Source organism: Gobius niger, assembly GCF_951799975.1.
Source record: "Gobius niger genome assembly, chromosome: 23".
Classification (NCBI taxonomy): Eukaryota; Metazoa; Chordata; class Actinopteri; order Gobiiformes; family Gobiidae; genus Gobius; species Gobius niger.
Window position 1 is genome coordinate 6,688,962 of NC_136874.1, and position 26,944 is coordinate 6,715,905.

The following is a 26,944-nucleotide window of genomic DNA, read 5'->3' on the forward strand; positions in this document are numbered from 1 at the left end:
TGCAGAGTTGTGAATTTTTAAAGATTAACCCGAATGCTCATTCTAGCCACAAGGGGGAAGCTTAAATAAAAAACTAAATGAAAGATTTCCACATGTCCAGCACATGGCACTGATATAACAAGAGAGCAGATATGAACATAATATTATAGCCATGTGGTCAGTCATGATGGGGCTTTGACCAAATCACAGCTCATTATTCTTATTCATTTATTGGAAAAAATGTCTCTATAGCATTTTCTTGTTTACATTATATGTGGCCCGCGACCCGCCATAGGAGCTGAACTTCGACCCAAGACACAGATGAGTCTAACACTCCTGGTCTAAGTAGCTTCGTGTTTCTTCGGCGCTTAACTGTGAAAATTACCTCAAACATGATCCTAACCACATCCCGCTTCTCCAAACGGCCTTAAGCCCCACTTAAACACGAGGCGGTTTCCATATCAGGCAACAATAGTGAACGTGACGCTCAAGTTATACGTTACAAGCACCGTCTGTCCGTCCTGTGTGAAGTGCCTGCGGGATCAACACAGTAATTCTCCGCTATTGTGCGATATCGTGTAGCTTTGTTAGACTGACACACGCGCCGAGCTCAGGTAACGTCCGCAACACCTGTTCAAACCTGCTCACACTGAGAGGGAAGCTTCTGAAGCCTGTTCAGATTCCACTGTGTACACGACCGGACAAATGCGGCACTACTGGATTGACAGGACTTACACGGGATTAAAGAGATGATGGAGCGATGACTCAGACGAGGCGGATCCCAAAACATTACAAGAATGTCCATGGATTTGGTAAAATTATGGATTAATTGTCAAGATATATATTTTTTTAGTCAAAGTACATTCAAAAGGGAAGATGGAAAGTGTGAGCCTATAGTTTAAAATTGAGGTGGAGCATCTGACGGTAACTATGGTAACTGAGGAACAAAAACTGTCAAAAAGTTCATCGTCTCCTCTGTCAGCACATATGAACTAATGTCCAAATATTTTAGCAGAAAAACGTCAAAAAGTGGTGACGATATGCGAAAACATGAGCGTGATGTTGTCCAATAGAAAGGACTTTCAGATATAAAAGTAATATGTCAGGTTTGTGAATCCAATCGCGATCAAACACTGATGAGGAAAAACATTTGTCAATTTTCGAGATTTCATCCAAAAACTGCATTTCTCCCATAGAAACTTCGTAACGTTCATTGTGTCTACTTGTGTTCTAGTATCACTTTTTTTGGTTCGTTTTGTCAGACGGTGATACTTCTGATGACGGCCTGCAGATGGCGGCTGAAACATGTAAAGGTAAAAGATCTTTAACATCTCTAACCTTAGTGTCTGACAAAACGAACCAAAAAAGTGTTTCTCACATAGAGTTGTATTGGCCCCGCCCTCCACCTGACATCACATTCTAAATCTTGTTCAATAAATAGATGGAACAATACATTTTTGGGCTCAATACTTACCGTCTGTACATTTATTTGCATGCTTTCCCTTTGTTTTTATGTTGTACTTTATGTTTTACCCAAAGTAGGCCGTGTTTCATTGTATTTCATGTTTATTGTAGGATGTTTTAAGAGAAAGTACTCATTTATAAGCTTTAGATTGAGTCTCTGAGGCTTCAATAATATCGTTTATCGCGATATTTTCCTGCCTCGATATATCGGATTTTGTTATCGTGACAGGCCTACTTGTATAAGTGATTATTGCCTTGTTATGGGCATAATTTGAAACAGCAGTTGTCGTAGTAGGGCTGGGCGATATGGACCAAAAGTCATATCGCGAGACATTTTGGTTGAACATCGATATACGATATATATCCCGATAAACTATAAAATGTAAACTTGTATGTAAACACTGTATAGCAAAGCTCCGTAAGGTGCACATGTAAATAAACAAAAAAATCTTAAATAAAAATAGCCTAGAAAATAAAATAGGGCAGTATTTATGTATAAAAGAGATATCAAAATAAAGTGCTCACTTTAAGAAGATTTTTAAATCAGCTTGAGATGTCCTGTTTCTTTTTGTGAACTTAATAGCTTATCTGAATTTGAAATATCCCGATATACACAACATGGTTTCATATCTCCATATCACATTTAAAAATATATATCGATATATCTTAAATATCGATGTATCGCCCAGGCCTGTGTCGCAGTAGATATACAGTCATCACAGACACATCCTGAATTTCTAGTTTTAAAATTCAACCACAGTTTGTAGAGCATTTCCTCCTCCCCGCTTCCATTTTCCTCCTTTAGCTTCACCTTACTTTCAACACTGCAACAATGACGCGCCGAAATACTCTATTTGACATTCAAAACCAGTGCTTCATTTGCTTCCTACATATTCGCGCGTGGCCCGAGTGCACTGGGCATACTGATCAGGCTCAATTTGAATGTGAACGCCATTACTTACTCAGATTTTACTTGTCAAACGCATTCATCTTAAAGACGTACAGGAAGACTGACTTTAAAGGAAGCTTAAAATAGTACTTTCCTGGTTTGACTGGGCTTCAATATGTTACAATGTGAAAAGAAATGGAACAGAACAAGATAATATAGTAGATGAATAGAAGTCAGTGTTTGAAAGAACGGCTAAAAATTAATAAATGGAGTGGCAAATACGCTAAATCAAATATAAAAGCTAAGAAAAGATAGATTTTAATGTGATGTTGCTTGTACTGTTCAAATTGATGTAGATACAAGCTCAATAGTTCAAACTTTCAAAGCGTGAGAGACCTATTTCATCGCCCCGCATCTATTTTAAACACTGACTCCATCTATTTACACATCAAGCCTGTTAAGCCGAGTGCAAGGCGAGCAAAGACAAACCGCGGGGTGTGAAAAGTAGGAGGAGGCAAATGGCTCGTTATAATTCGACCCCAAAATGTCCCTTAATTAAAAGTAATGAAGAGAGAGTGTGATTAGCGGCTCCATGCTGCGAGATGTCCCTTTTTACGGCTCCAATGAGGACGCAAGAGCAGGGAGTGTGAAACGGTGGCATTAGCAAAGTTAGATGCGGAACTTGTGTTGTTTTGTGCCGTTTTATCTCGCACACTGTTTTATATTGGATTTCCAGCTCTTTTTCCCTTTGGTTCTCAGAATAATAACTTAGTTTGAGTGGATAATGTCAATGGTAAGTTTCATTTATGGTTTTACATGAAGAAAAAATAAGTAAAAAGCTGTAAAAGTGTCTGTAGCAATAGTGACATAGATACAGACGGCCTTGTGTCATACTTGGGGGCGTGGCCTAGCGAAGAGGAAGGAAGTCTGTTGTGGAAATCTTTATTTCTGCACTCTCTTTAGATGTTTTCTGGCGGACTATAAGCATACTTAGCACTCAAATATAAAGCAAAGTCAAAATCAAGTGATTTAAAGTAAAGAAAATGGCACTCTAAGTTAGCCGTTAGCCTGTAGCATGAAGCTAACGTTAGAATGATGGTTAGAATTCCATGGGCTGTTGAACCACTTTGCTCCTATCCATGTCTTTGTATCTTGATTTGGAAAAGAAAATATATCCATAATTCAGTGTTTGTTGATGAAGTTCTGAAGTAAAGAGTTCATAAAAAAAAAAGTCCACTCGGAGTAAAAAAAAAACATGGCACTCTACATTAGCTTGCAGCATGAAGCTAACGTTAGAATTATGGTTAGCATTCTCTGTTATTCATGTATTTAAGGGCTGTTGAATCAATTTGCTCCTCTCCATGTCTTTGTATCTTTATTTCATAAACATAAACATTTCATAAACATCCATAATCAAGCATTAGTTAATGAAGTTGTGGAGAAAAGAGCTAAATAGTTGTTCTTTTTCCTCTTAGTGGCCATGTGGGGGTGTAACTTTAGCACTCATTTTAGATGTTTGCTGGCAGACTAAAACCGGGTAATTAGGATTTTTTTCCCAGAGCAGAATATATATAGAAGTAAAAAAAAAAAAAGGCACTCTACGCTAGCCGCTAGCTTGTAGCATGAAGGTAACGTTAGATTTAAGGTTAGCATTCTCTGTTATTATGTATTTATGGGCTGTTGAACTACTTTGCTTCTCCCCATGTCTCTGTATCTTCATTTTGTAGACAATACATCCACAATTCAGCATTTGTTAATGAAGTTGTGGAGTAATAAGTGAAATAGTTCCTCTTAGTTTTCCCCCTCGACTAGAAAAATCTTAAATGCAAATAATTCTCGAAACAAATCCGACCCATCCACGATATTTCCCGAGATATTCTGCTCATAAAGATGAAAGTGTTTGGACTGAATAGGCGACAAGAGTGTGCAAAGCCACCCTATTTCCCCACCATTCTGCTGCGTAAACCCTTTGAAGAACCTTGCTAAAAAGTTCCACACAGAAACTTATTAAGAGTCTGGTTTAGCTGCCCAAATTCAGCTTATCACCCTCTCTCCTCACTTTTAATATATTCAAATGCATGCTCACACTGCGGCAAAAGGGCCAAGGGATTACTGTATCCTAGACAAAAACAACTTGGAGACTTTGGAGAGATTTGCGCATTGTTTGGCCTGCCGTGGCGGGTGGATTATGTCTCAGGCCTTGATGGTTTTAAAGCTGACACCATTTCTGTATTCTGGAGGAAGACTCTTCACAATATGAGATGTCGGGCGGAAACAATTGCAAAAGAAAAAAAATATATAGGTACAGATACGACACAGAAATGTAATGAAATCAAAAGATGAGCTAAATGCGTCTCTACAAAAGGGCTGCCCACGTACCTTCCAGAAATTGTCCACTTTCCCGTAGACGAGGGACTGGTTTTGCCTCTTGATGTCGTCGATGTGTCGGATGTCGCTGGCGTTGAGGTGCTGCTCCACCACGAAGCCCAGGAAGCTGTTGTCAGGAGTGTGGGCTACGGAGACACACAAGAACAAAGAACTTTGAGACATTACGCATAACCCGGACATACTGTTATTATTAGTATGGTGCATTGTCATAGGCTTCACCAGAATGTCATCATTTCAGCTGGAGCCGATATAGACACAGTTTTTCAACCTTTGTTAGCCAGCTCTGTGGATTTTTCCTATAGCTGTTAGCATGTAGCCATCAAACATCCCACATTATGAACGATCCACAATAAGGTGAGGTCAAAACCTAGTTAGAAATCATCTAAGTACAGGGTCAGACCTTTTTAGATTTTGCTTAAGAGACAAATTAGCATAAAAAAAAAGTCTTCTGAGCTAAGTGCTAAATCATTTTCAATTTACTTCTTAACTACTGCCTGAACCGAGCACATTTTTTTTCCAATTTGGCAATACCTAAATCAAAAAGCTTCTTGTAAAAAGATTCAAAATCGCGATATTAATGAGAGGAAGACAAGGATGAAAACGGAACAAAAAAAGCAAAAAAAAAAAGTGGCAAAAATGTGATATTAAAGCTACAAAAAAGTGACCAAAACACTATGGAAATAATGGTAAAATGTGATAATAAAGCTACAAAAAAGTGACCAAAAACACTATAGAAAAAGTGGCAAAAATGTGATATTAAAGCTACAAAAAAGTGACCAAAACACTATGGAAAAAGTGGCAAAAATGTGATATTAAAGCTACAAAAAAGTGACCAAAACACTATGGAAAAAGTGGCAAAAATGTGATAATAAAGCTACGAAAAAGTGACCAAAACACTATGGAAAAAGTGGCAAAAATGTGATATTAAAGCTACAAAAAAGTGACCAAAACACTATGGAAAAAGTGGCAAAAATGTGATATTAAAGCTACAAAAAAGTGACCAAAACACGATGGAAAAAGTGGCAAAAATGTGATATTAAAGCTACAAAAAAGTGACCAAAAAACACTATGAAAAAGTGGGGAAAATGTGATAATAAAGCTACAAAAAAGTGACCAAAAAACACTATGAAAAAGTGGGAAAAATGAAAATAAAAAGAGCCCCCAAAAAGCAACAAAAGACTGACAAAAAAAGCTATGAAAAAGTGGCAAAAATGTGATATTAAAGCTACAAAAAAGTGACCAAAACACTATGGAAAAAGTGGCAAAAATGTGATATTAAAGCTACAAAAAAGTGACCAAAACACTATGGAAAAAGTGGCAAAAATGTGATAATAAAGCTACGAAAAAGTGACCAAAACACTATGGAAAAAGTGGCAAAAATGTGATATTAAAGCTACAAAAAAGTGACCAAAACACTATGGAAAAAGTGGCAAAAATGTGATATTAAAGCTACAAAAAAGTGACCAAAACACTATGGAAAAAGTGGCAAAAATGTGATATTAAAGCTACAAAAAAGTGACCAAAAACACTATGGAAAAAGTGGCAAAAATGTGATATTAAAGCTACAAAAAAGTGACCAAAACACTATGGAAAAAGTGGCAAAAATGTGATATTAAAGCTACAAAAAAGTGACCAAAACACTATGGAAAAAGTGGCAAAAATGTGATATTAAAGCTACAAAAAAGTGACCAAAAACACTATGGAAAAAGTGGCAAAAATGTGATATTAAAGCTACAAAAAAGTGACCAAAACACTATGGAAAAAGTGGCAAAAATGTGATAATAAAGCTACAAAAAAGTGACCAAAACACTATGGAAAAAGTGGCAAAAATGTGATATTAAAGCTACAAAAAAGTGACCAAAACACTATGGAAAAAGTGGCAAAAATGTGATATTAAAGCTACAAAAAAGTGACCAAAACACTATGGAAAAAGTGGCAAAAATGTGATATTAAAGCTACAAAAAAGTGACCAAAACACGATGGAAAAAGTGGCAAAAATGTGATATTAAAGCTACAAAAAAGTGACCAAAAAACACTATGAAAAAGTGGGGAAAATGTGATAATAAAGCTACAAAAAAGTGACCAAAAAACACTATGAAAAAGTGGGAAAAATGAAAATAAAAAGAGCCCCCAAAAAGCAACAAAAGACTGACAAAAAAAGCTATGAAAAAGTGGCAAAAATGTGATATTAAAGCTACAAAAAAGTGACCAAAAACACTATGGAAAAAGTGGCAAAAATGTGATATTAAAGCTACAAAAAAGTGACCAAAACACTATGGAAAAAGTGGCAAAAATGTGATAATAAAGCTACGAAAAAGTGACCAAAACACTATGGAAAAAGTGGCAAAAATGTGATATTAAAGCTACAAAAAAGTGACCAAAACACTATGGAAAAAGTGGCAAAAATGTGATATTAAAGCTACAAAAAAGTGACCAAAACACTATGGAAAAAGTGGCAAAAATGTGATATTAAAGCTACAAAAAAGTGACCAAAACACTATGGAAAAAGTGGCAAAAATGTGATATTAAAGCTACAAAAAAGTGACCAAAAACACTATGGAAAAAGTGGCAAAAATGTGATATTAAAGCTACAAAAAAGTGACCAAAACACTATGGAAAAAGTGGCAAAAATGTGATAATAAAGCTACAAAAAAGTGACCAAAACACTATGGAAAAAGTGGCAAAAATGTGATATTAAAGCTACAAAAAAGTGACCAAAACACTATGGAAAAAATGGTAAAATGTGATATTAAAGCTACAAAAAAGTGACCAAAACACTATGGAAAAAGTGGCAAAAATGTGATATTAAAGCTACAAAAAAGTGACCAAAACACTATGGAAAAAGTGGCAAAAATGTGATATTAAAGCTACAAAAAAGTGACCAAAAACACTATGGAAAAAGTGGCAAAAATGTGATATTAAAGCTACAAAAAAGTGACCAAAACACTATGGAAAAAGTGGCAAAAATGTGATATTAAAGCTACAAAAAAGTGACCAAAACACTATGGAAAAAGTGGCAAAAATGTGATATTAAAGCTACAAAAAAGTGACCAAAAACACTATGGAAAAAGTGGCAAAAATGTGATATTAAAGCTACAAAAAAGTGACCAAAACACTATGGAAAAAGTGGCAAAAATGTGATAATAAAGCTACAAAAAAGTGACCAAAACACTATGGAAAAAGTGGCAAAAATGTGATATTAAAGCTACAAAAAAGTGACCAAAACACTATGGAAAAAATGGTAAAATGTGATAATAAAGCTACAAAAAAGTGACCAAAACACTATGGAAAAAGTGGCAAAAATGAAAATAAAGAGAGCACCCAAAAAGCAACAAAAGACTGACAAAAAAAGCTATGAAAAAGTGGCAAAAGTCCGATGACAACATGGCAACAACGCAAGGATAAAGATCCATTGAGATCAGTTTTGTAGGTCTTAGCTTTAGCGAACTGGAGAAAATGCACCCGGTTGAGGTGGGGGGTAAGAGGTTAAAGAGATAGTCCGGAAGTTTACAAAGTGAGGAGTGATAGAATGAAATTCCTCCCCTCTTTAACCAGAAAGAACAGAATTTTCAGAAGTAAACGATCAAGCTCCTCCCCCTTCCTTCCTGATTGGACCAGACACAGGAAAGCTCATCTCATTGGTCAATGTGGTACCCCGCCGATTCTGATTAGTGTCTGAAATCATATTTAATAATACTTATGCTACCTCAAATTTCAATCAATTCAATTTGTAAAACATTGAAACTTACAGACTATCACTTTATGTTTTCAAATCTTCTAAACAATATCTGATGGAGACGATACCAGATGCACGGGCGCCATGTTTTTTTGATGGCCGCTTGTCTTTCATCTTCACCCCTGTTTGTCCCCTCACGGTTGCCATAGGAACGTGATTGGGTCAAGAACAGAGCAGCAGCTGTACCTCGCCTTTCACACCAAAAAGAGGTCGCAAATACAGCCAGAGAGATTAATAGTAATCTTAGTTCAGCAGTTTCAAACGTTAATGCGCCCCGTGAACTGAAACTTGATTAAAAAAAAACCACTCGACAATCGCAAAATATTTGTCGGAGAACGTGCTCCTCCCAGAACGCAGCCCGACCAGGCGGAGAAACCCCCGGTCCTGGCCTGTGCGGTTGCCGGTTGTCCCCGACGGGAGCTGCTGCGGTCGGTGCCTTGTTAAACCACACGGCCGCCGCTGATAAAAGTAATTACGCTCATTTGTCTCGAGGGGAAGGTCGAATAAAGAGGGGAACCTGCTTACGATCCAAACAATGGGAGTCTATTGAGCGAACATCAGAGGGAATTTGTAAAAGAGAGAAGCTCGGGGTGAAGAGCGCTCAGTGATAATAAGCAGAGGGCGAAACCTGAAGTCGGACTGAGGAATAATGGCGTGGTCGTACGAGGGAAAAATGATCCGCCGGGCAGGTATTTCAAGCTGAGCGACTACTGGGAATTTGGCAAGTCAGTGAAATTGGATTGGACAAGCTAGCAATGATGGTTGATTTCCTCATTGATGGATTTTACTGTGTTGACCGTCTAATGCACTTCATTTTAAGGTAGATGAAGCAGGGAGATGACACATGTGAGTCGTGTTCTTTCATATTAAACTGTGTCGTGTCTAGTAAAATGAAAGAAAAGCATCATGAGGGGACCAGATAAAAATGCTCCAAAATTCTATCTATGCCTATTCTGTTTCATTCTGTTTATTCAGTAAACCTCTTAACTCCCACCTGAACGGATCCCATTTTCTCCAGTTTTGCTTTAACCTAATCAAAAAGCTTCTTGGGGAAAGAAGCACCAAAACAGCCACAAAAAATGAGAAGAAAACAAGGATGTAAACGCAACAAAAAAGTGACAAAAACTCAACAAAAATGTGACAAGAAATTAAACAAAAATGTGACAAAAATTAAACAAAAATGTGACAAAAATTAGACAAAAATTCAACAAAGATGTGACAAAAATTCAACAAAAAAATTACAAAAATTTGACAAAAATGTGACAAAAATTCGACAAAAATGTGACAAAAATTCAACAAAAATGTGACAAAAATTCAACAAAAAAATTACAAAAAATCGAAAAAATGTGACAAAAATTCAACAAAAATGAGACAAAAATTCAACAAAGATGTGACAAAAAATCAACCAAAAAATTGCAAAAATTCAACAAAAAAATCAACAAAAATTCAACAAAATAATTACAAAAAAAAGTGACACAACACAGCAACAACGCGAGGAAAAAGATCAGTTTTGTGGGTCTTAGCTTTCAAATGAGGTGTTACACAGACCGATATAACGGCCAAAGAGGACAGAATGCATTTGGTTTAGGCGGGTGGTAAGAGGTTAACTTAGTTCATGACAAAGTAAGCATTAAAAGTCAGATAAGGTGAAATCGTCTCCATTGGATAAAATGACACCAAAATGACCAGAACTCAGGCATAAAATCCGTTCTTTTGACATTTAACTCAGCAGAAAACGGCAAAACTAATACGCCATCTGTAACATACGGAATCACAGTCGTCCTAAACGCCGCCTGATATTAAACGGAAGCTGTGAAGGCATAATATAATAAGATCCAGTCATAACAACACACAGTCAGGAAACACATGGAAGCTTTTTACCAGTAACTGCATTACGTAACCATAGCGACGCCTCCACAGTCACATGCTTATTGTTTGGGTGTAGCTTGAAATTGGACACTTCCACACATCAAAAAAAAAAAAAAAAAACTTGGCTCATCTTTGATTCAACGCAGAGTTGGCTTCGAGAAGAAAACACCCCTGGGCAAAGTGAACAACAAACATTCGGAAAGAGAAACACGCCTGGAAGATAGAGTTAGATTGAACACATGCTTAGCCCCGGAAGCTACGATAATGCTGATCTTTATAACAGTTTTATATAAATGTGCTTCGAACAGCTGTAAGCATCTGCACGTCAGATAAAGGACAAGCCAAGACTTGACTTTGCTCAGAAGTATACGAGCGATGTCATTAGTCACTTCCTGATAGCTTCACTACCGTTTTACTAGCGCTGAGGTATGTGGGAGTAGCCCAGATACTTACTGATACTTTGAAAATATCTGTTAAGTGCAGGAGTGGGCAGGAGCTTAGCTAACGGTTTCCTGAAATACTTCACTAATAATATGAAAGGGTGAGTGAGTTAAAGGGGAGGTGTTATGGCAAACTGACCTGTGTCCATGTAGCTCCATGACGTATTTAGATTTACAGTATTGTGTTCATAATCTTATGTCATTTTGAGAAGCTGTAGGAGAATTCTTATGGGACTCGAACCTCTTTACTCACGGCTGTTTTTACAAGGACGGACTTTGGCTAAATCCTGACCTGACCTGAGTAAACGGACGACCCTCTCTCTCTATCGCCGAAAAGGTCACTTCAAATGCATCCATGGCTTTATTTACCGAGAGCCAACAATCAGTTCACGAGTGCAAAGCCTCGGCGTTGTGTGTGTGGACAGGGTTTGTAAGGACAGCAGAATGGATATAAGCGATAAGATGTTCAAGTACTTTGAGGACTTGTTGTGGTCGTTTATTTGTTTTACCAATAAACTTCAGCACGTCAAATAAAAATCAGTGAACAAATTATAAAATTCTCGGAAAGAGGCCAAACCTGTGCGATCTCGTCTGGGTTTAGCAAGTATTTATACCCACATCTTTGTCTTCCACAATTAAAGTTTATATTCTTTACCTTATTTTAGCATAAAGGCCAGTGTAACGTTTTACATCATAATTTGGACAATTTTTGGTCATATTTTGGGGGATTTTTTCGTCATATTTTGAATGATTTTTCTACATATTTTGGATGATTTTTCATCATATTTTGGGTGATTTTTCATCATATTTTGGGTGATTTTTCGTCATATTTTGGGTGATTTTTCATCATATTTTGGGTGATTTTTCATTATATTTTGGGTGATTTTTCGTCATATTTTGGGTGATTTTTCATCATATTTTGGGTGATTTTTCATCATATTTTGGGTGATTTTTCGTCATATTTTGGGTGATTTTTCATCATATTTTGGGTGATTTTTCATCATATTTTGGGTGATTTTTCATCATATTTTGGGTGATTTTTCATCATATTTTGGGTGATTTTTCATCATATTTTGGGTGATTTTTCATCATATTTTGGGTGATTTTTCGTCATATTTTGGGTGATTTTTCATCATATTTTGGGTGATTTTTCGTCATATTTTGGATGATTTTTCGTCATATTTTGGGTGATTTTTCGTCATTTTTTGGGTGATTTTTGGTCATAGTTTGGGTGATTTTTGGTCATACTTTGGGTGATTTTTCATCATATTTTGGGTGATTTTTCGTCATATTTTGGATGATTTTTCGTCATATTTTGGGTGATTTTTCGTCATATTTTGGATGATTTTTCGTCATATTTTGGGTGATTTTTCGTCATATTTTGGGTGATTTTTTGTCATATTTTGGATGATTTTTCGTCATATTTTGGGTGATTTTTCGTCATATTTTTCATCACAATTTTGTGGCTTTATTACAGTTACATTAAACAAAATGTGGCCAAAACGCTTCAAATACAGCAATGAGAAGTGACAAAAATGCAACAAAATAACAAAATCGTGACAAAAATGTGTCAAAAACACAACAAAAAGTAATGAAAACAAAACAAAATCGATCAAAACAAAACAAGGGAGAAGCTTTGATTAGTTTTGTAGGTCTTAGCTTTCAAATGAGGTGTTGCTCTGGCTTAAATGTGCATAATAAGACACACAAACCCATCATCTCCAAATCAATGTTTCATCTTTTTGACTTTCTCCACGCACTAAACAAAACCTCTTTGCTCGCTGCTAAACGTCTGGGACAACACGGCGCACAAACCTCATTAGTATTGGATGAAAACTATCAAATGTCCGGCCCTATAGAACCCGCACTGAGGAGGAAGTATGTCCAGGGCCGATAATGGAGAGAGATTGCAGGGGATGGACAAATTGAATCGATTTCAAATAACACAGATGTGAAAATACTTGAGTGAGTGGGAGAGACATGGGATAATATCAGTAAATACACTCAGGGTCAGTCATAATGGCTTTACGGCTATTCCCGACCCACGACCACCGCCATTAATCATCATTTCTGGAAACAAAAGGGATAAAATGACAAAAGAAAGTCATTTATAGAAGCATTTAGCAGCATTTCTTTTGTTTCGTTGGCTTCAGTGCAGCAAGGAAGAAGCAGAGCCGCACAATATCGCTGATTCATATTAGAAAGGACATTATTCCACGTGTTTCATCACAAACGACTTGTGCGTCTGAGCGGCGGCAGGTGCTAAGAGAGCGCTCAAAAAACAAAAGCGGCGGGAGGAAACGCCGCGCTGTCTGCAATGAGAGATTAATGGGGTCAGTTTGGACCGGCGTTGTCTTATTGGACCGGGGCCATATGCTCTTCCTATTGGTGCGGCCGCTGATTTATGGAGCATGCCCATAGAGTAGCTCGGAATGAGAAAGTGTGCGCAGCAATTAGAAACGGGAATACAGAATGTGCGGTAATGGATTAGCTGTGGGGAAAACAAGTGGGTTTTGGTCTTTTGTACCCCTCGAGTCTTTCAATCTCAGCGTGATGCTAATTATTAAGGAAGTGGTCGACTAAAACGCTGATTTATTGATAGTGTTGCATTAAAATACTCAAACACTGCAGTAAATAAACACAAGCACAGGGATCAACCAAGTAAAAGCTCTACCTTAAAATGATCCAGATCCATACACACCTTTCTTTTTGGATTTCAATTATATTTGATACAGATAATCAGTATTTTTTATTCTGCGCATTACATAATACAAATGGTGGGCAGAGTGATTTTTGCTTCATTTGCATTTCACCTTATTTAACACTTATTCAACAATATTTTACATTATTTGTGGCCTTTGCTCTCCCTGGAAGCTAATCAGGGAAGGGCCTGGTCGGTACTTGGATGGGAGACCGTTTGGGAAACACCAGGAAGCCTGGGGGCTGCAGTGAGTGAGTGAGTGGTGGTGGAATGGCCGATGGCACAGACTGGTAGCCTCGCTTTCGTCAGTCTATCCCAGGGCAGCTGTGGCTACAATAGAAACTTACCACCACCAAGTATGGAATGAATTAATAACCTGGACCATGAGCCTGTAATAAAGGTATTGACGTATATATCCAGGTATACATCAATCTATCTTGGTATCTATCTATCTATCTTGGTATCTATCTATCTTGGTATCTATCTATCTATCTATCTTGGTATCTATCTATCTATCTTGGTATCTATCTATCTATCTATCTATCTTGGTATCTATCTATCTTGGTATCTATCTTGGTATCTATCTATCTATCTATCTTGGTATCTATCTATCTATCTATCTTGGTATCTATCTATCTATCTATCTTGGTATCTATCTATCTATCTATCTTGGTATCTATCTATCTATCTATCTTGGTATCTATCTATCTATCTTGGTATCTATCTATCTATCTTGGTATCTATCTATCTATCTTGGTATCTATCTATCTTGGTATCTATCTTGGTATCTATCTATCTTGGTATCTATCTTGGTATCTATCTATCTATCTATCTTGGTATCTATCTATCTATCTATCTATCTTGGTATCTATCTATCTATCTATCTTGGTATCTATCTATCTATCTATCTTGGTATCTATCTATCTATCTATCTTGGTATCTATCTATCTATCTTGGTATCTATCTATCTATCTTGGTATCTATCTATCTATCTTGGTATCTATCTATCTATCTATCTATCTATCTATCTTGGTATCTATCTATCTATATATCTATCTATATATCTATATATCTATATATCTATCTATCTATCTATCTATCTATCTATCTATCTATCTATCAATCTATCAATCTATCAATCTATCAATCTATCAATCTATCAATCTATCTATCAATCTATCAATCTATCAATCTAGGTATCAATCTATCTATCAATCAATCTAGGTATCTATCAATCTAGGTATCTATCAATCTATCTATCTATGTATCTATCTATGTATCTATGTATCTATGTATCTATGTATCTATGTATCTATCTATCTAGTTCAAAGACAATGTAACTCACTGAGGCAAATCTATGAAAAAAGAAGCATGTAGGACAGCGTTTCCACACATGTACTTTGTAATAATAGCTGTAAACATGTAGCCAGCGTGTCCATTTATTGAAAATGATCTGTCCAGAACGAGCCCGAGGTCCGGAGTGCACTGTGGGACAATCCTCTACCTCGCAGCGGGGAACAGCTCGTCTTTCGCGTCTCCTGTGGCTGGAAGTGATGCCACTGGTTTTAACGCCGGGCCAGAGCTGATATCATCTAACCTGCGCGCCGTATGAGAAAGACAGGCCCCGTCCCGCGCACAAAGGGAGCATTGAAACGGACTGGGATCCCGGACAGCGTCGGGACTCACCTCTCCAGACGTGAACAGCGGGGTAACATTTCACTCCCTCTGAGCCACTGGGAGAAGGTCAACGCTCCAGGGAGAGGGTTCCTGCAGTGGGCTCTTCCATCCAGAACATAAATACCACCAGAAATGTTATCTATGTTCGCTTATTCATGGTGGCACGGCTTTGGGATTTATGTATAAAATCCAGATTCAATTCACACTGTGAGCTAGTACAGAAGTCAAACTGAAATCTACAATGGAACGCTTCTGTTTGATTGAGAGTACATCAATCTGAGAGAAATATGATCCACGAATCACATGCTTTACAGATAGGGCTGGGCGATACAGACAAACACATCGTCATTTAAATTGCTTAGTTGCTCAAAAAGATAATTGTCAAGAAACAGACCACAAAAGGGCAGAAAAAAAACATTTTACAATTATTTTCCCTCCATAGATCCAGGCGGCCTCTCTGTAATCGCCCATATATGGTCATGTTTGAAAACAGTTAAGGGGGAAAACAACGCAAGGCCACGCCCCTTTCTATCACATGTGTTGTCTGTATCTATTTCCCAGCATAAAAACAAAACAAACAAAAAAATGTCCTCCCAATTCCTTGAAATGTGTAAAAAATAATGTGAGAAAATGTTTCCAAAACAGGGAAAAAGTGGAAAAATAATTAAAAACAAAGGAAAAAAAATGGGGGAAGATTGGGGAATACGTGAGGGAAAAAAATCTAAATCGGGTAAAATATTGTAAAAACTAAATGTTCTCCATATTTCAAATTTTCTACACGATTTTCTCTCTATTTTTCCTCCATGTTTCCCTATTTTTTTTCTCCAATGTTTTCCCACTTTTCTCGACATTGGATAAAAACTCGATATTGTAAATTTGCATATCGTCCAAACAGCAATTTCAATATTATCTTGTAGAGACGATATATTACAGAACATGTTTGGAAAGGTCTATATGACGGGGTTTGTAGGTTTTAAACATATTGTTGAACCACACTGTACAAGCTAATTGCAGCCATTTTTGATTTGCTCATTCAGAACAACTGTGAAGCCCTGCATAACCAATGGATAGTTGGGTAAAAGTAAACTTTGACAAAATTGCTCATAAAACTGAATGAATATACAGTATTAACAAAAGAGAAGTAAAAGTTGTGAATGTAAAAAGTACACCTCGTAACCCCTCCTCTGCAGTAGAAGCGGTGCACAGTAATAAACCCCTCATGCCCTACATTCATAATCACTAAATGGGGACTTTCTGACCCATTACTTTAATCCGACTGACGACTTTCCATTAGCCGTGACACGCTGGATTTTCAAACAAATTTACTGTACCTCATTTTCAAACCTTTCAGAGGAAGAAGTACATGTAGCTGTACTGCACTGTACTTACGGAACATGGTGTTGAACTGCTGGGGGTTGAGGTTCCACTTGCCCCAGGGCGTCTTGTGGCCCTTGGACTGCGCGTAGTGGGCGTGGTTGAACTCCGGCTCCGTCCCGAAAGAGTCCAGCACCCGCAGCATACACCTACGCAAACACACACAGAGGAAGACAATGTGTTTTTGTTCAGTTTTTTTTAAAAGCGAACACCAGCTTCTACACTTTACAACTGCACTGGCATCAAAATCAATAAAAGCTTAAGCGCGGTTATAAATCAGCTCTGGGCAAACACACAGGACTAAATAAAGAGCTTCAGCGCAGAGAGACAAAGGGGTGGCCGCCTTCTGCACACAATCCACTTTGAAAAACATGTTATAACAGGATATACATTGTGTGTTTAGGTAATGTATGCGCAAAACAGCAGCCAGAAAAACTTCCAGGAATTCTCTTCATTTTATTGTCAGTTTTCTTCTATGTGTGTGTATAAATACACACTGCCCATATGTGTTCATGTTTGAGACAGTCAGAGCAAGAGAAAAGAGAAAAAACGTTCTCGCATTTCTCCACCATTACTTTTAAGCAGAACTAAGTAACTCATGCCCCTAGAGGCCATAAGCGCCACTGCATGCTACGTTTTTTTTACTCATTAATTGTCCGTGAAAGTAAATACAACACTGACAGGGATATTGTACAACCAATTACACAATGGAGATCATTTTTTCACTGAAACTTAGCTGTAAATACTGTTTAAGTGGCGCTAGCCCACAGTTAGCTTTGCCCGTTAGCCTGTTAGCTTCTTCTTCGTGATTCTATAAGTGTGTATTGGTGGCTCCGGTCCGGTGGCAGTCAAGTTGCAAGTGTGGGTTTCTGGCTAGAGACACCAGGGGGAGATGAAAGACCCCCCAATCTTACCATTAACACTTGTATTACCCCCAGAGAGACTACAGAAAGGATTTATTAAGGTAAACAAGTTACTTAGTACTGCTTTAACACTGAATTATGAATATATTTTTCTACCAAACAAAGAGACAGAGACATGGAGAGGAGTAAAGTGGTTCAATAGCCCATAAATTCTTAAAAAAAACTGACAATGCTAACCAGGAAGCTAGCAAAGCTAACGTTAGCTTCATTCCACGTTAGCGAAGTGCACTTATTCACTTCTACTGAACATTTTTTGGTGAAAAAACATCCATATGGACCCGATTTTGGCTTGACTTAATCTAGTTAATATCTCTGTAATGGCTGGACCTCTCCACATGAAACAAAAACTGTCACAAAGTTCAATGCCTTCTCTCTCAGCACAAATGAACTGTCTCAAGATATAAAGTGGAGGCAATATATTTAAATGTATGTGCTTGATGTCAGTCAGATGAGAGGATTTTCCGGCATAAGATGAATGTGGCAGATTTGTGAATCTAATCACTTCCAGCAGAGGAAACATTTGGACAGGGACTAAGACTTGCGACTTCCTCTTAGGACTTGGGATTCTTGTATTAGTCTGTCAGTTTATATGACAGTTTTAGCTCATTAGTTAATGTCTGCTAAGTTATTGATAGTTAATCTCATTGCAAGTTTTTGTCCGAAATGATGCAGCTTAGATGGCTCAGTCCTAAAAATCCTTCTTCTCCTAATGCCAAAGCTTGACTTCAACACCCCTGCTCGTCGCCCGGCCTCCTCTGTGAGCCGCAGATGCTGCACAGCTGTCTTTGTGAACGCCGAGCTGCCCTGAGAGAGCGCAGGCCTGGGACCACGCGCCTGGAAAACCCCAAACACTGGAACAAAAACAGCCACCAAAACCAGCGCAACACCCTGCAATCATACCATCATATAACTGTCATTTGCCATAACACTTGATCACACTTATATAACGGCTTGTTTCTGGTCAGGCCGGCACAAACCCTTCTTCTAATTTCATAAAACAGGCTTGTACTCAACAACAAGAGCTAACGTCAAACCTCCTGTGTTGCCAGATTTCCCGCAGCGCTAACGGAAACAGTCCCCAAAGCCCTATTAGCAAACAGTTATCGAATGTTCGGGAGTTTCCTCGGTAATGATTCTACCTGCGGGCTGCCACACTGTACCCACGAGAGCAGACCAAGCAGATGGAGCGACAGACGCGCAAAAGAGCGGCCAGGTTTATGCATCGGCTTCAATTCAAATTCAAAAAGCAGCCCTTAAAATAAGGGAATACAGCCATTACGCCTTCGCTGATATCTTGTATCGCTTGCGACGAAATGTTTTACGAGGACATTTAAAGAGTAGCCAGAATTAGCCGCGATAAATGAATAGCTATAAAAGTTTTATTATGCAAACCGCGGCTCAGGTTTATGTGTGAAGGAAGGGGTCTCTTCTGGATTAGATTAAAAATGGACTGTTGCCAATTTAGTTTCACAACAAAGGCGTTAAAGTTCCATTCATAAACTACAAAAAGTAAATATCAAGCATTGGCTTAAATGACTTGAATTGAGGAAATGTATTTTGTTTTGAGCGGTTTTCACTCATTTAGACACTTTTCCTGATCGGACCAAGTTTACTTTGCTTGTTTGAGGACATTTCAGACCAGTTCTAGGGTAAATCTCGCTTGAAATAAGAAAGCAAAATTGCCAATGAAATAAGACTAATTTTCTTACCCCATTGGCAAAGAAAATTACCTGAAATAACGACGAAATGTATCGAAACGAGTCAGAAACATCTCAGAACAAGTGAAATAATCTAGGACAAATACCCAAGAACTTATTAACTAGTATAAACAACTAACATTTGGATTATTATGCTCAAATTGAGATGTTTATACTGATCTAGTTAAATACTTTTTGCAGTGTAAGGACGCAGCATGTTCAGCTGAAGGCAAAAGAGAAAGAGAGAGTGAAAACATGGGCAGGGATGAGAGACAAATGTGGTCAGACCGGTATGGCGGCGTGTGGTTGTACCAAGGAAATGCAAACAGGAAGTTACGTTCATGAGAAGCTGGCAGCTCATTCAGATGAAGCTACTTTGACATTTTAGTGTTTGGAAAGAGCTGGTAACCCTCTTTATGGATCGCCTTTGTTTCATCAATTGAGTAACTTGGGCTGGTTGCCATTAAGCAATACCAGTGTGGCATCAGGGGACATTGTTTAGGTACTGCTGGTATGGAAAAGAGGCACAGATTCAAGTTTTTATGTCTGTAGGGTCCAGGGACAGCATTAATCTCTTAACCCCCACCTGAACTGAGCATATTTTCTCCAGTTTGGCTTTGCCTAAATCTAAAAGCTTAAAAAAAGGTGACAAAGTGATGGAAAAGCAACAAAAAAAGTCACAAAAAGTAACAACGAAAACATGACAAAAAGCGACAAAAATGTGACAAAAGAGTGACGATCACTTTTGTAGGTCTTAGCTTTCAAATGAGGCATTACACTGTCTCCAGCCAGGAAGCATTTAGATTTGGGAAAAGCCAAACTGGAGAAACTGGAGTTTAAAGGAAGTGGCTTGGTTGGTTCAGCTCAAATATCGTTTTCCTCCCAATTTTACTATTAATTTTATCATTTATTATTATTACTACTAATTTTATTTTATTTACGTTTTTCCCATTTTTGAAAACAACATTTTCCCAACGTTTACCCCATTTTTCCCAATTTTTTCCCTAATTTTTACTCATTTTTGATTACTAACACTTTCAGTTTTTTCCCAATTTTCCACCATTTTCACCCCAAATTATCTCCCACTTTTCACCCATTTCTTGACATTGGAGATGATCCCGATATCGTAAATTTGCCTATCTTCCATTTTCTGGTTCTAGATGACAAATATTTTCGTAAAGATATCGAAAAAAGTATCGTTCAGGTATCGGTATCGAAAACCAAGTATGATTAAAGGGACTATACAGAGTTTACATTTTTTTAAAGTATGTATTCTCCTCCCCCTACATGTCCTGAAGTAGAATAACCCCAGACCTGTTCACCACAAAATCCTGCACTGTCACTCAAAAAGTTGTTACTTGTTAATATAGATGCTGCAGTTACACATATGACCTGAGGTGGCAGTAGTGAGTAAAACATGGCCAACTTGCATCTAGCCCCTTTAAAGTACCGGTAATGGTAGCGTTTATATCATGAGTGGATTTTCGTGGCAGCAGATGATCTAAAAATATAGAAATGGGAAAACAAAGCATTCGTTTTGAGGCTTCGACTTAAAACAGAAGAAACGGCAGAATGGAGAGTTTCCGATGTTGAAACTGCGGGCATATCAAAAAACAGAAGTGCCGTTTTTGTGTGTCGACTCCGCGGAGAGTCAAAGTGAAAAATAAAATCCAGAGAAAATTGAGACGGCTTTGCGGAGGGGAATAGTGGGATTTGGGGCTGTAAGGCAACAAAGGCAATTGAAGACAAACACAATAAGAGAGACTCTGGGAGAAGGGGACGACGAGTGGAAAGAGCAGTTGGAAAATGGATCCGGGAGGAAGCCCTGTGAAAGAGTTTAGTGGCTCTATAAGCGCTTCGACATACGGCTGCGGAAACACAGGCGGGCGCAGCAATAAGATCAAGGTTTTAAAGCTTCGATGGATGACGAACTGAACACAGTGCGGTACGCCGACTGCGTTGTAGGTAATTTGCAGAGAAAAAGTCAATTTACTGCCTCGCTTTGACAATGGAAGGAGGAAAACGTACGTAAAAATAGCAGCTGGATGCTGAGTAAATCTGAATCGACTTCCTAAGAACACAAAGGCATTTCGTAAACAAAAAGTGGTGACAAGTCGGAGGATGCAGGAAGACCATTAAGCACTTGGTACTCGTATTGTTCCTACGCTGCTGCTTCAAGTGAACTGTAAAAAACAAGCGGAAGGCCTGATCTACAGCCTTTAATGGAGCAATGAGCTGAGAGTAAATGATTTGGGGACTAATGGCCGGGTAGAGCGATTGTAAGAGAATACGGCAACAACATTAGGTCAGTGGATGAGTCAAACAAATGCAGGTGTTCTGGTTCTCAATAGGACTTTCTGGTTAATTAGACTAAACCACAACAGTCTTTCACCATCTCCTCGTTTGACCTGTCCTTGTTTCCTGGAGCTCCTCTTGTGCCGCCTCCACTGTGTGCTGGTGTGGGCAGGCTCTTTTTAAAAGCTGCTGTCTTCTGGACCATTATACGTTTGTTAAGTGGTGACATCACAGCTCTACTTCCGAGTCCGCATCGACCGGCAGATGTGCGAGAAACTACAAAACTCTTCATTACCACAATCAATATTTCGGAAACTCAACAGAGAGTTACTGAACATACTTATTTATCAGGCTCATTAGCCAAAAATGCTGAACCTACTGCTATAAAAGTAATATTACCAAAAATCGCTACACGGTGCAGCAGCTACGCTAATCGCAGAAGTAGCTTAACAAACGTATACTCTCTGCAGTAAAAAAAAATCTGCTGAACCCGACAAAATCATGGCAAAGACGTACTAAAGCATCCAGCAAAACAGTGCGGGACACAGAAACCACAGATGCAGTTCGCAGAAAAAGGCAGCTGTACCAAGAGAGAGGAAGTTGCTGCTTGCTTATGTGTCGCCATGACGCCAAACAAAAAAAGAAGAAGGAAAATGTAAGATTAATGCTTAGTGTCTATGTATTTTTAATTATATATATAAAACATATCCATAATGTATCAAAAGATTCCAGGCGAGATATAAGAAACACAAACTAACTTCTTTCATCAGTTCGAAGTAACGCCGACTGTAACAAGTGAATTTCTCCTTTGTGAGATGAATAAAGGTTTATCTTATCTTATCTTAATTGTTTTACTTTTGGCGTGGAAACAAAATGTTCTGTGCGATAAAACAACCATGTATTCTTGCTACAGAAGACTGCCCGCCTCTGTAAATCTATTATGGATGGTTTGGTTATAGTTAAAGTTAGTAAAGTCAAAATATGGTGTGTGTTTCTAGTTTTGAGGGTAAAGTCAAAGAAAGTCACCTAAATCTAGTTTATGTGAGGTCAAACTAGTGAAATATAAACGTTTACTCACTGGTAGTGGACCCACGACGGCCCGAGCGTCTTTTTAAACTGGGTTAGTCCCACGATGTCAATGTAGATGAGCTCCACGATTTTGTCTCCCTGAGTGGGACAGCTGGACTTGTTCCCCATCACCTTCCGCATGATCCTAAAGAAAACAATGTCAGATGAAACAGACTGGCCACATGCTTGAAGAACACAATATGGATTAGTAGATTAGTTTTCTTCTTCGTAGCACTCACTCTTTGAGCTCTGCGATGGAGGCGGAGATGCGGACTTCGTGGCCGAGCAGGTACAGGGTGGTGATGAGGTCGCTCCACTGCACCAGCTCCCCCAAAGGACCTCCACTGAAGGCGTTCTCTGCGATCTTAAAGCCAGACTCCTTGGTCAGAAGCCCCAGGTGGACCAGGACCTAAGGCACAAGATGAGAAGATGAAGATGTGAATCATTTTAGAAAGGTATGGATTACTAATCATTAAATAAAGGATAAACAGGGAGCAGATTAAATGCCTTCCATGTCATTGTAATGCCCAGAGCACGTGACCTTGTGTACTGTGTATTTCCCATGTCTTGTTTCCATCTATGTTCTTTGTCTTAACTTAACCTGATTGTTATTTCGCATATCTTCTTTTGCAAGGCGTATTGAGTTGCCTTGTGTACGAAATGCGCGGCATGCATGAAGTTGAAACTTGTAGAGCTGGGTACTGTTACATTTTTGTTCCGGTTCTCTAACAATACTTAGTTTACTGCGTATATAGATACCTGAAGAATAGTTTTTTCCGATACCTATATGACAATATTTATAATCTACAGCCAGAAAACAAAACAATGTTAATTAAATTCCTTTTGAATTTGTATAATTTGAAGTAACATCCTTTAAAGCAAGTAAGTAACTCGTGCCCCTAGAGGTCATAAGCGCCACTGCAGGTGTCGTAGCATGTTGCGTTATTTTACTCAGTAATTGTCTGTGCGAGTAAATACTACGCTGACAGAAAAGACAAAGGGAGAGAGGGATATTGTGCATCCAATGACACAATGGAGATTATTTTTTTCACTCAAACTTGGCTGTAAATACTACTTAAGTGGCGCTAGACCACAGTTAGCTTTGCCCGTTAGCTACTTCTTTATCATGATTCCATTAGTGTGTATTGGTGGCTCCGACCCGGAGGCAGGAAAGTTGCAATTGTGGTTTTCTGGCCACCAGGGGAGATGAAAGACCCCCCAATCATCCCATTATCACTTGTATTACCCCCAGAGGGCCCATGGAAATGATTTATTAAAGGTAAACAAGCTACTTAGTTGTTCTTTAATGCGGTCCCTGGACTAGCAGGCGTCAAAATCGTCTCTAAAGATAAAAGATTTTCTTGGGAACCAGCTTTCGATACTAGTAGTACCTAAACCTTTTTCCGATACCATACTGGTATTGCTTAACTGTACCCAGTCTTAGTCACAAGTGCCATTTTGATGCATTTTGACAGTTCAAAAGATCGAATATTCCATTTTCTGCAGCTAAAATCCAGAACAGCCTTCCTGAAAAAGTGCGACAGCCCTCAACTCTGTCAACGTTCAAATCCAGGCTGAAAACTTTACAATTTACCAGTGCATGTGACAGCTGCAGAGAAAGTCCCCCTGCCCTGTGAGTTAAGCCGGACAGCAACATAGTGCATCATTGTCCAGATCCAGCAGGGACTGTGTGTTTTTTTAAGTCTAACGGTAGCAGTTGAAAAGAATGATTTATTTGGGGCAGAGACACAATGTGCCACCGCGGACCGAACAAACAGCGGCATTTGTTTGAAGGCGACAGCCGCTTTTCATCGTCGACACTTGAAGCGCTCGGCATGTATCCTTCAGGGAGGCGGAGTAACGGGGAGATATCAGAAATAGAAATCCATGTGTATCCACGTGTAGAGACGTCGTCGCTTTCTCGCCAGCGAAAAGGTTAATTCAGACGGGGATGGATAGATACAACGCGCTCCTGCTCTTTTTCGTTTGCGCGGAGGAGTCGGGGGAATTGCGCCTGAATTATACATGAGCAGAAAAGTAGCAGGACGTTACTCAGCAGCGGCAGACGCAGAGGAGGAAGATCTGAGCCACTTCTTGTCCCGCCGGGGCTTCCTTCCCCCAGCTTGGACAGCACCCAAATGTGATTAGAGTGACATAGGCTTTTTATCATGTAACTATAATCATGACACAGTGGGCTGTTAAGGAACCCGATTTAGCAGAGCGTTTTCATGAGTATGGCCATAATTACCTTGGCTACCACTCAGTGTTGGCTGTAAATGACATGCAGCACGAAATATTAAAAAGGTAGTCGCTAAAAGTAAGTGAGGAGGAGAGAGGATCTTCTGCATTAGCGAAGCTCGTAAAAAAATATGCTAACACGCAGATTGCAGCAATGATTAGCTTTCGTAAACAAAGGAGTTTATGAGATGTTCGGTAACAAGCAATTAACATTATTCATTTTAAGAGGAGAGGGCTTGAGGTTTTACAACAGGATGGGAGAAAATAGCTTCCCGTCCTAAATCCGTACATCACGTTCATTCATAAAAACAGTGCAAATGTCACACAAATGTCAGCTGTTCGTCAGGGGTTTAAGCAGGATTAGACGTCTGGCCGGTCCCTGAGCTGCGTACGATTTGGGGGAGATGTTTATTGGCTGGATTGATAGACAAATATTACGATAGTCTTTGTGCCCACCTTCTTCTTGCGCCTCTTGACCATGTTCTGCTTGTGGGCCAGGGAGCGGACGGCCTGGACCCAGGGGTCGGCCATGCGCTTGATCCTCAGCATCATCCAGCGGAACTCCTCCCTCTGGGACATGACGCGGTACAGCTCGTCGAAACTGGTCCGGATCTCGGCCTGGAGGAGCAAACCACGATACAGATATTAAAACGTGATGATGGCAGCAGCTATGTTTAGTCCAGGAATGATAGGATTGGGAACCTCTAAGTGTGTCGATTTGATATGATGCATGGCTCACAAAAATAGAGGTTGATCGATATATCGGGGAATCTAGAGACTTCCTGTTTTTTTTGCATTGGAAAGAGCTACGTCAAGGTTTTAAAACGACTCTTCGCACAACTTCCTCGTCCTCCAGGAACACAGAAACTTCTCAATGAGTGTTGGTTAGCTACAAGTTTGGTAAATACAAGTTTCCCTAAACGTAGGTCAATATGGACATGCTGTATGTCATTTTGAAGCTCAGAACCTGGAGAATTCAATTGCTGAGTTAGTTTTAACCGTCGCTATAGTATTTTTGAGCACCGTGAAATATGCCGTGGCTAGCAACCGTATGATAATGCTAACTGCAGCATGCTAATGCTAACGGCAACTAATCAAAGCTGGGACAGAAACTATGACTCAATCACCGAAAGTAATAAAATAATATCGTCCACAGCTGGAGCGGCCAAGTATTTATTTTTTACAGGATTCTCGACATATCGGCCGAAGATATCGTTGAAAATATCGAGTAAATCAGTATCGGCCAATAAAAATCCCCAAAATCGGCATTGGACTACAAACCCATAACGCTCTACACAAATCAATCAAATCACGATCACCTCACGATATGGCGATACTGCGATAATCGATATATTTCACGTTGTTACTTTCTAAACAACTACACTCTCCATAAATGTTATGATTCACATTTGTTTTTCAAGTGCATTTGCTCCTCTTTCTCTTCAGTAAATAAATACGTTAAGTAACGATACCTGACTTACTCGTGTAAAATGGAAGACTGATCGATTTAAGTCTATCGATTCCGTGATGGACCACAAATTCCTGGTATACTGCATGATCACATAAAAAGTATTGATATGAGCCTCAAAAGAGTAGTCCTAGTAGGTCCTCCTTCAGAACCATTTCATCCCTGGCTTAGACCTGGTTTAGTCTGGCTTGTCCTTGATTGTCTTTAGTAAATTTGGATTCAGCACATTTTGACCGAGGGCCTTGGATCTCTCGGACCCTTTCGGGCGCACAGTCACTCGCGCCGTGTTTCCACCCAATACACTAGACAAATATTATGGAGGCAGTGAACCGCTGCGGCAGTACTGAGAAATCCTTCGCAACTATTCAAATAAGCAAGGTCTGCAATATTAAACACGAGGAGCTCCCAAGGACGAGCTAGTGCTATGCAACAACATCAGAGAGAGAGAGGGGAGAGTGAAGCAGCTGTAAACGCTCTGAGAGAAGGCTGGAGCAGGACATCAACATTTCTCAAATCATAGTCTACTTTGGCAATGAAATACTACGACAACAGCTACTGGGTGCAAACTGCAATGTTGTTCTGTGGCGTGAGAAAAGAAAGTATGATTTTCAAATGGCAGCGCTGAAGATGGGGGTCTTGCTGAACCGGTTTTGTGTTTTCTCACCTGCGCCCGTCTGTCCGACTCCTCGTTCAGGATCTTGAGTCTCCAGGGCAGACGAGGACACCAGTTCTCCACCT

At 39.1% G+C, this 26,944-nt stretch overlaps 1 protein-coding gene across 1 annotated transcript in view; it reads right to left on the reverse strand.

Annotated features, from left to right (window-relative positions):
- mgat5 (alpha-1,6-mannosylglycoprotein 6-beta-N-acetylglucosaminyltransferase) overlaps nucleotides 1-26,944 on the reverse strand; it is an 81,536-nt gene that overhangs the window by 21,259 nt on the left and 33,333 nt on the right. The window contains exons 6-11 of the mRNA XM_079581831.1: nucleotides 26,871-26,942; nucleotides 25,195-25,356; nucleotides 22,740-22,909; nucleotides 22,511-22,645; nucleotides 16,533-16,666; nucleotides 4,712-4,845 (exon numbers count right to left, since the gene is read on the reverse strand). Coding sequence (XP_079437957.1) covers nucleotides 4,712-4,845; nucleotides 16,533-16,666; nucleotides 22,511-22,645; nucleotides 22,740-22,909; nucleotides 25,195-25,356; nucleotides 26,871-26,942 — 807 coding nt within the window. The remainder of the gene's footprint in view (nucleotides 1-4,711; nucleotides 4,846-16,532; nucleotides 16,667-22,510; nucleotides 22,646-22,739; nucleotides 22,910-25,194; nucleotides 25,357-26,870; nucleotides 26,943-26,944) is intronic.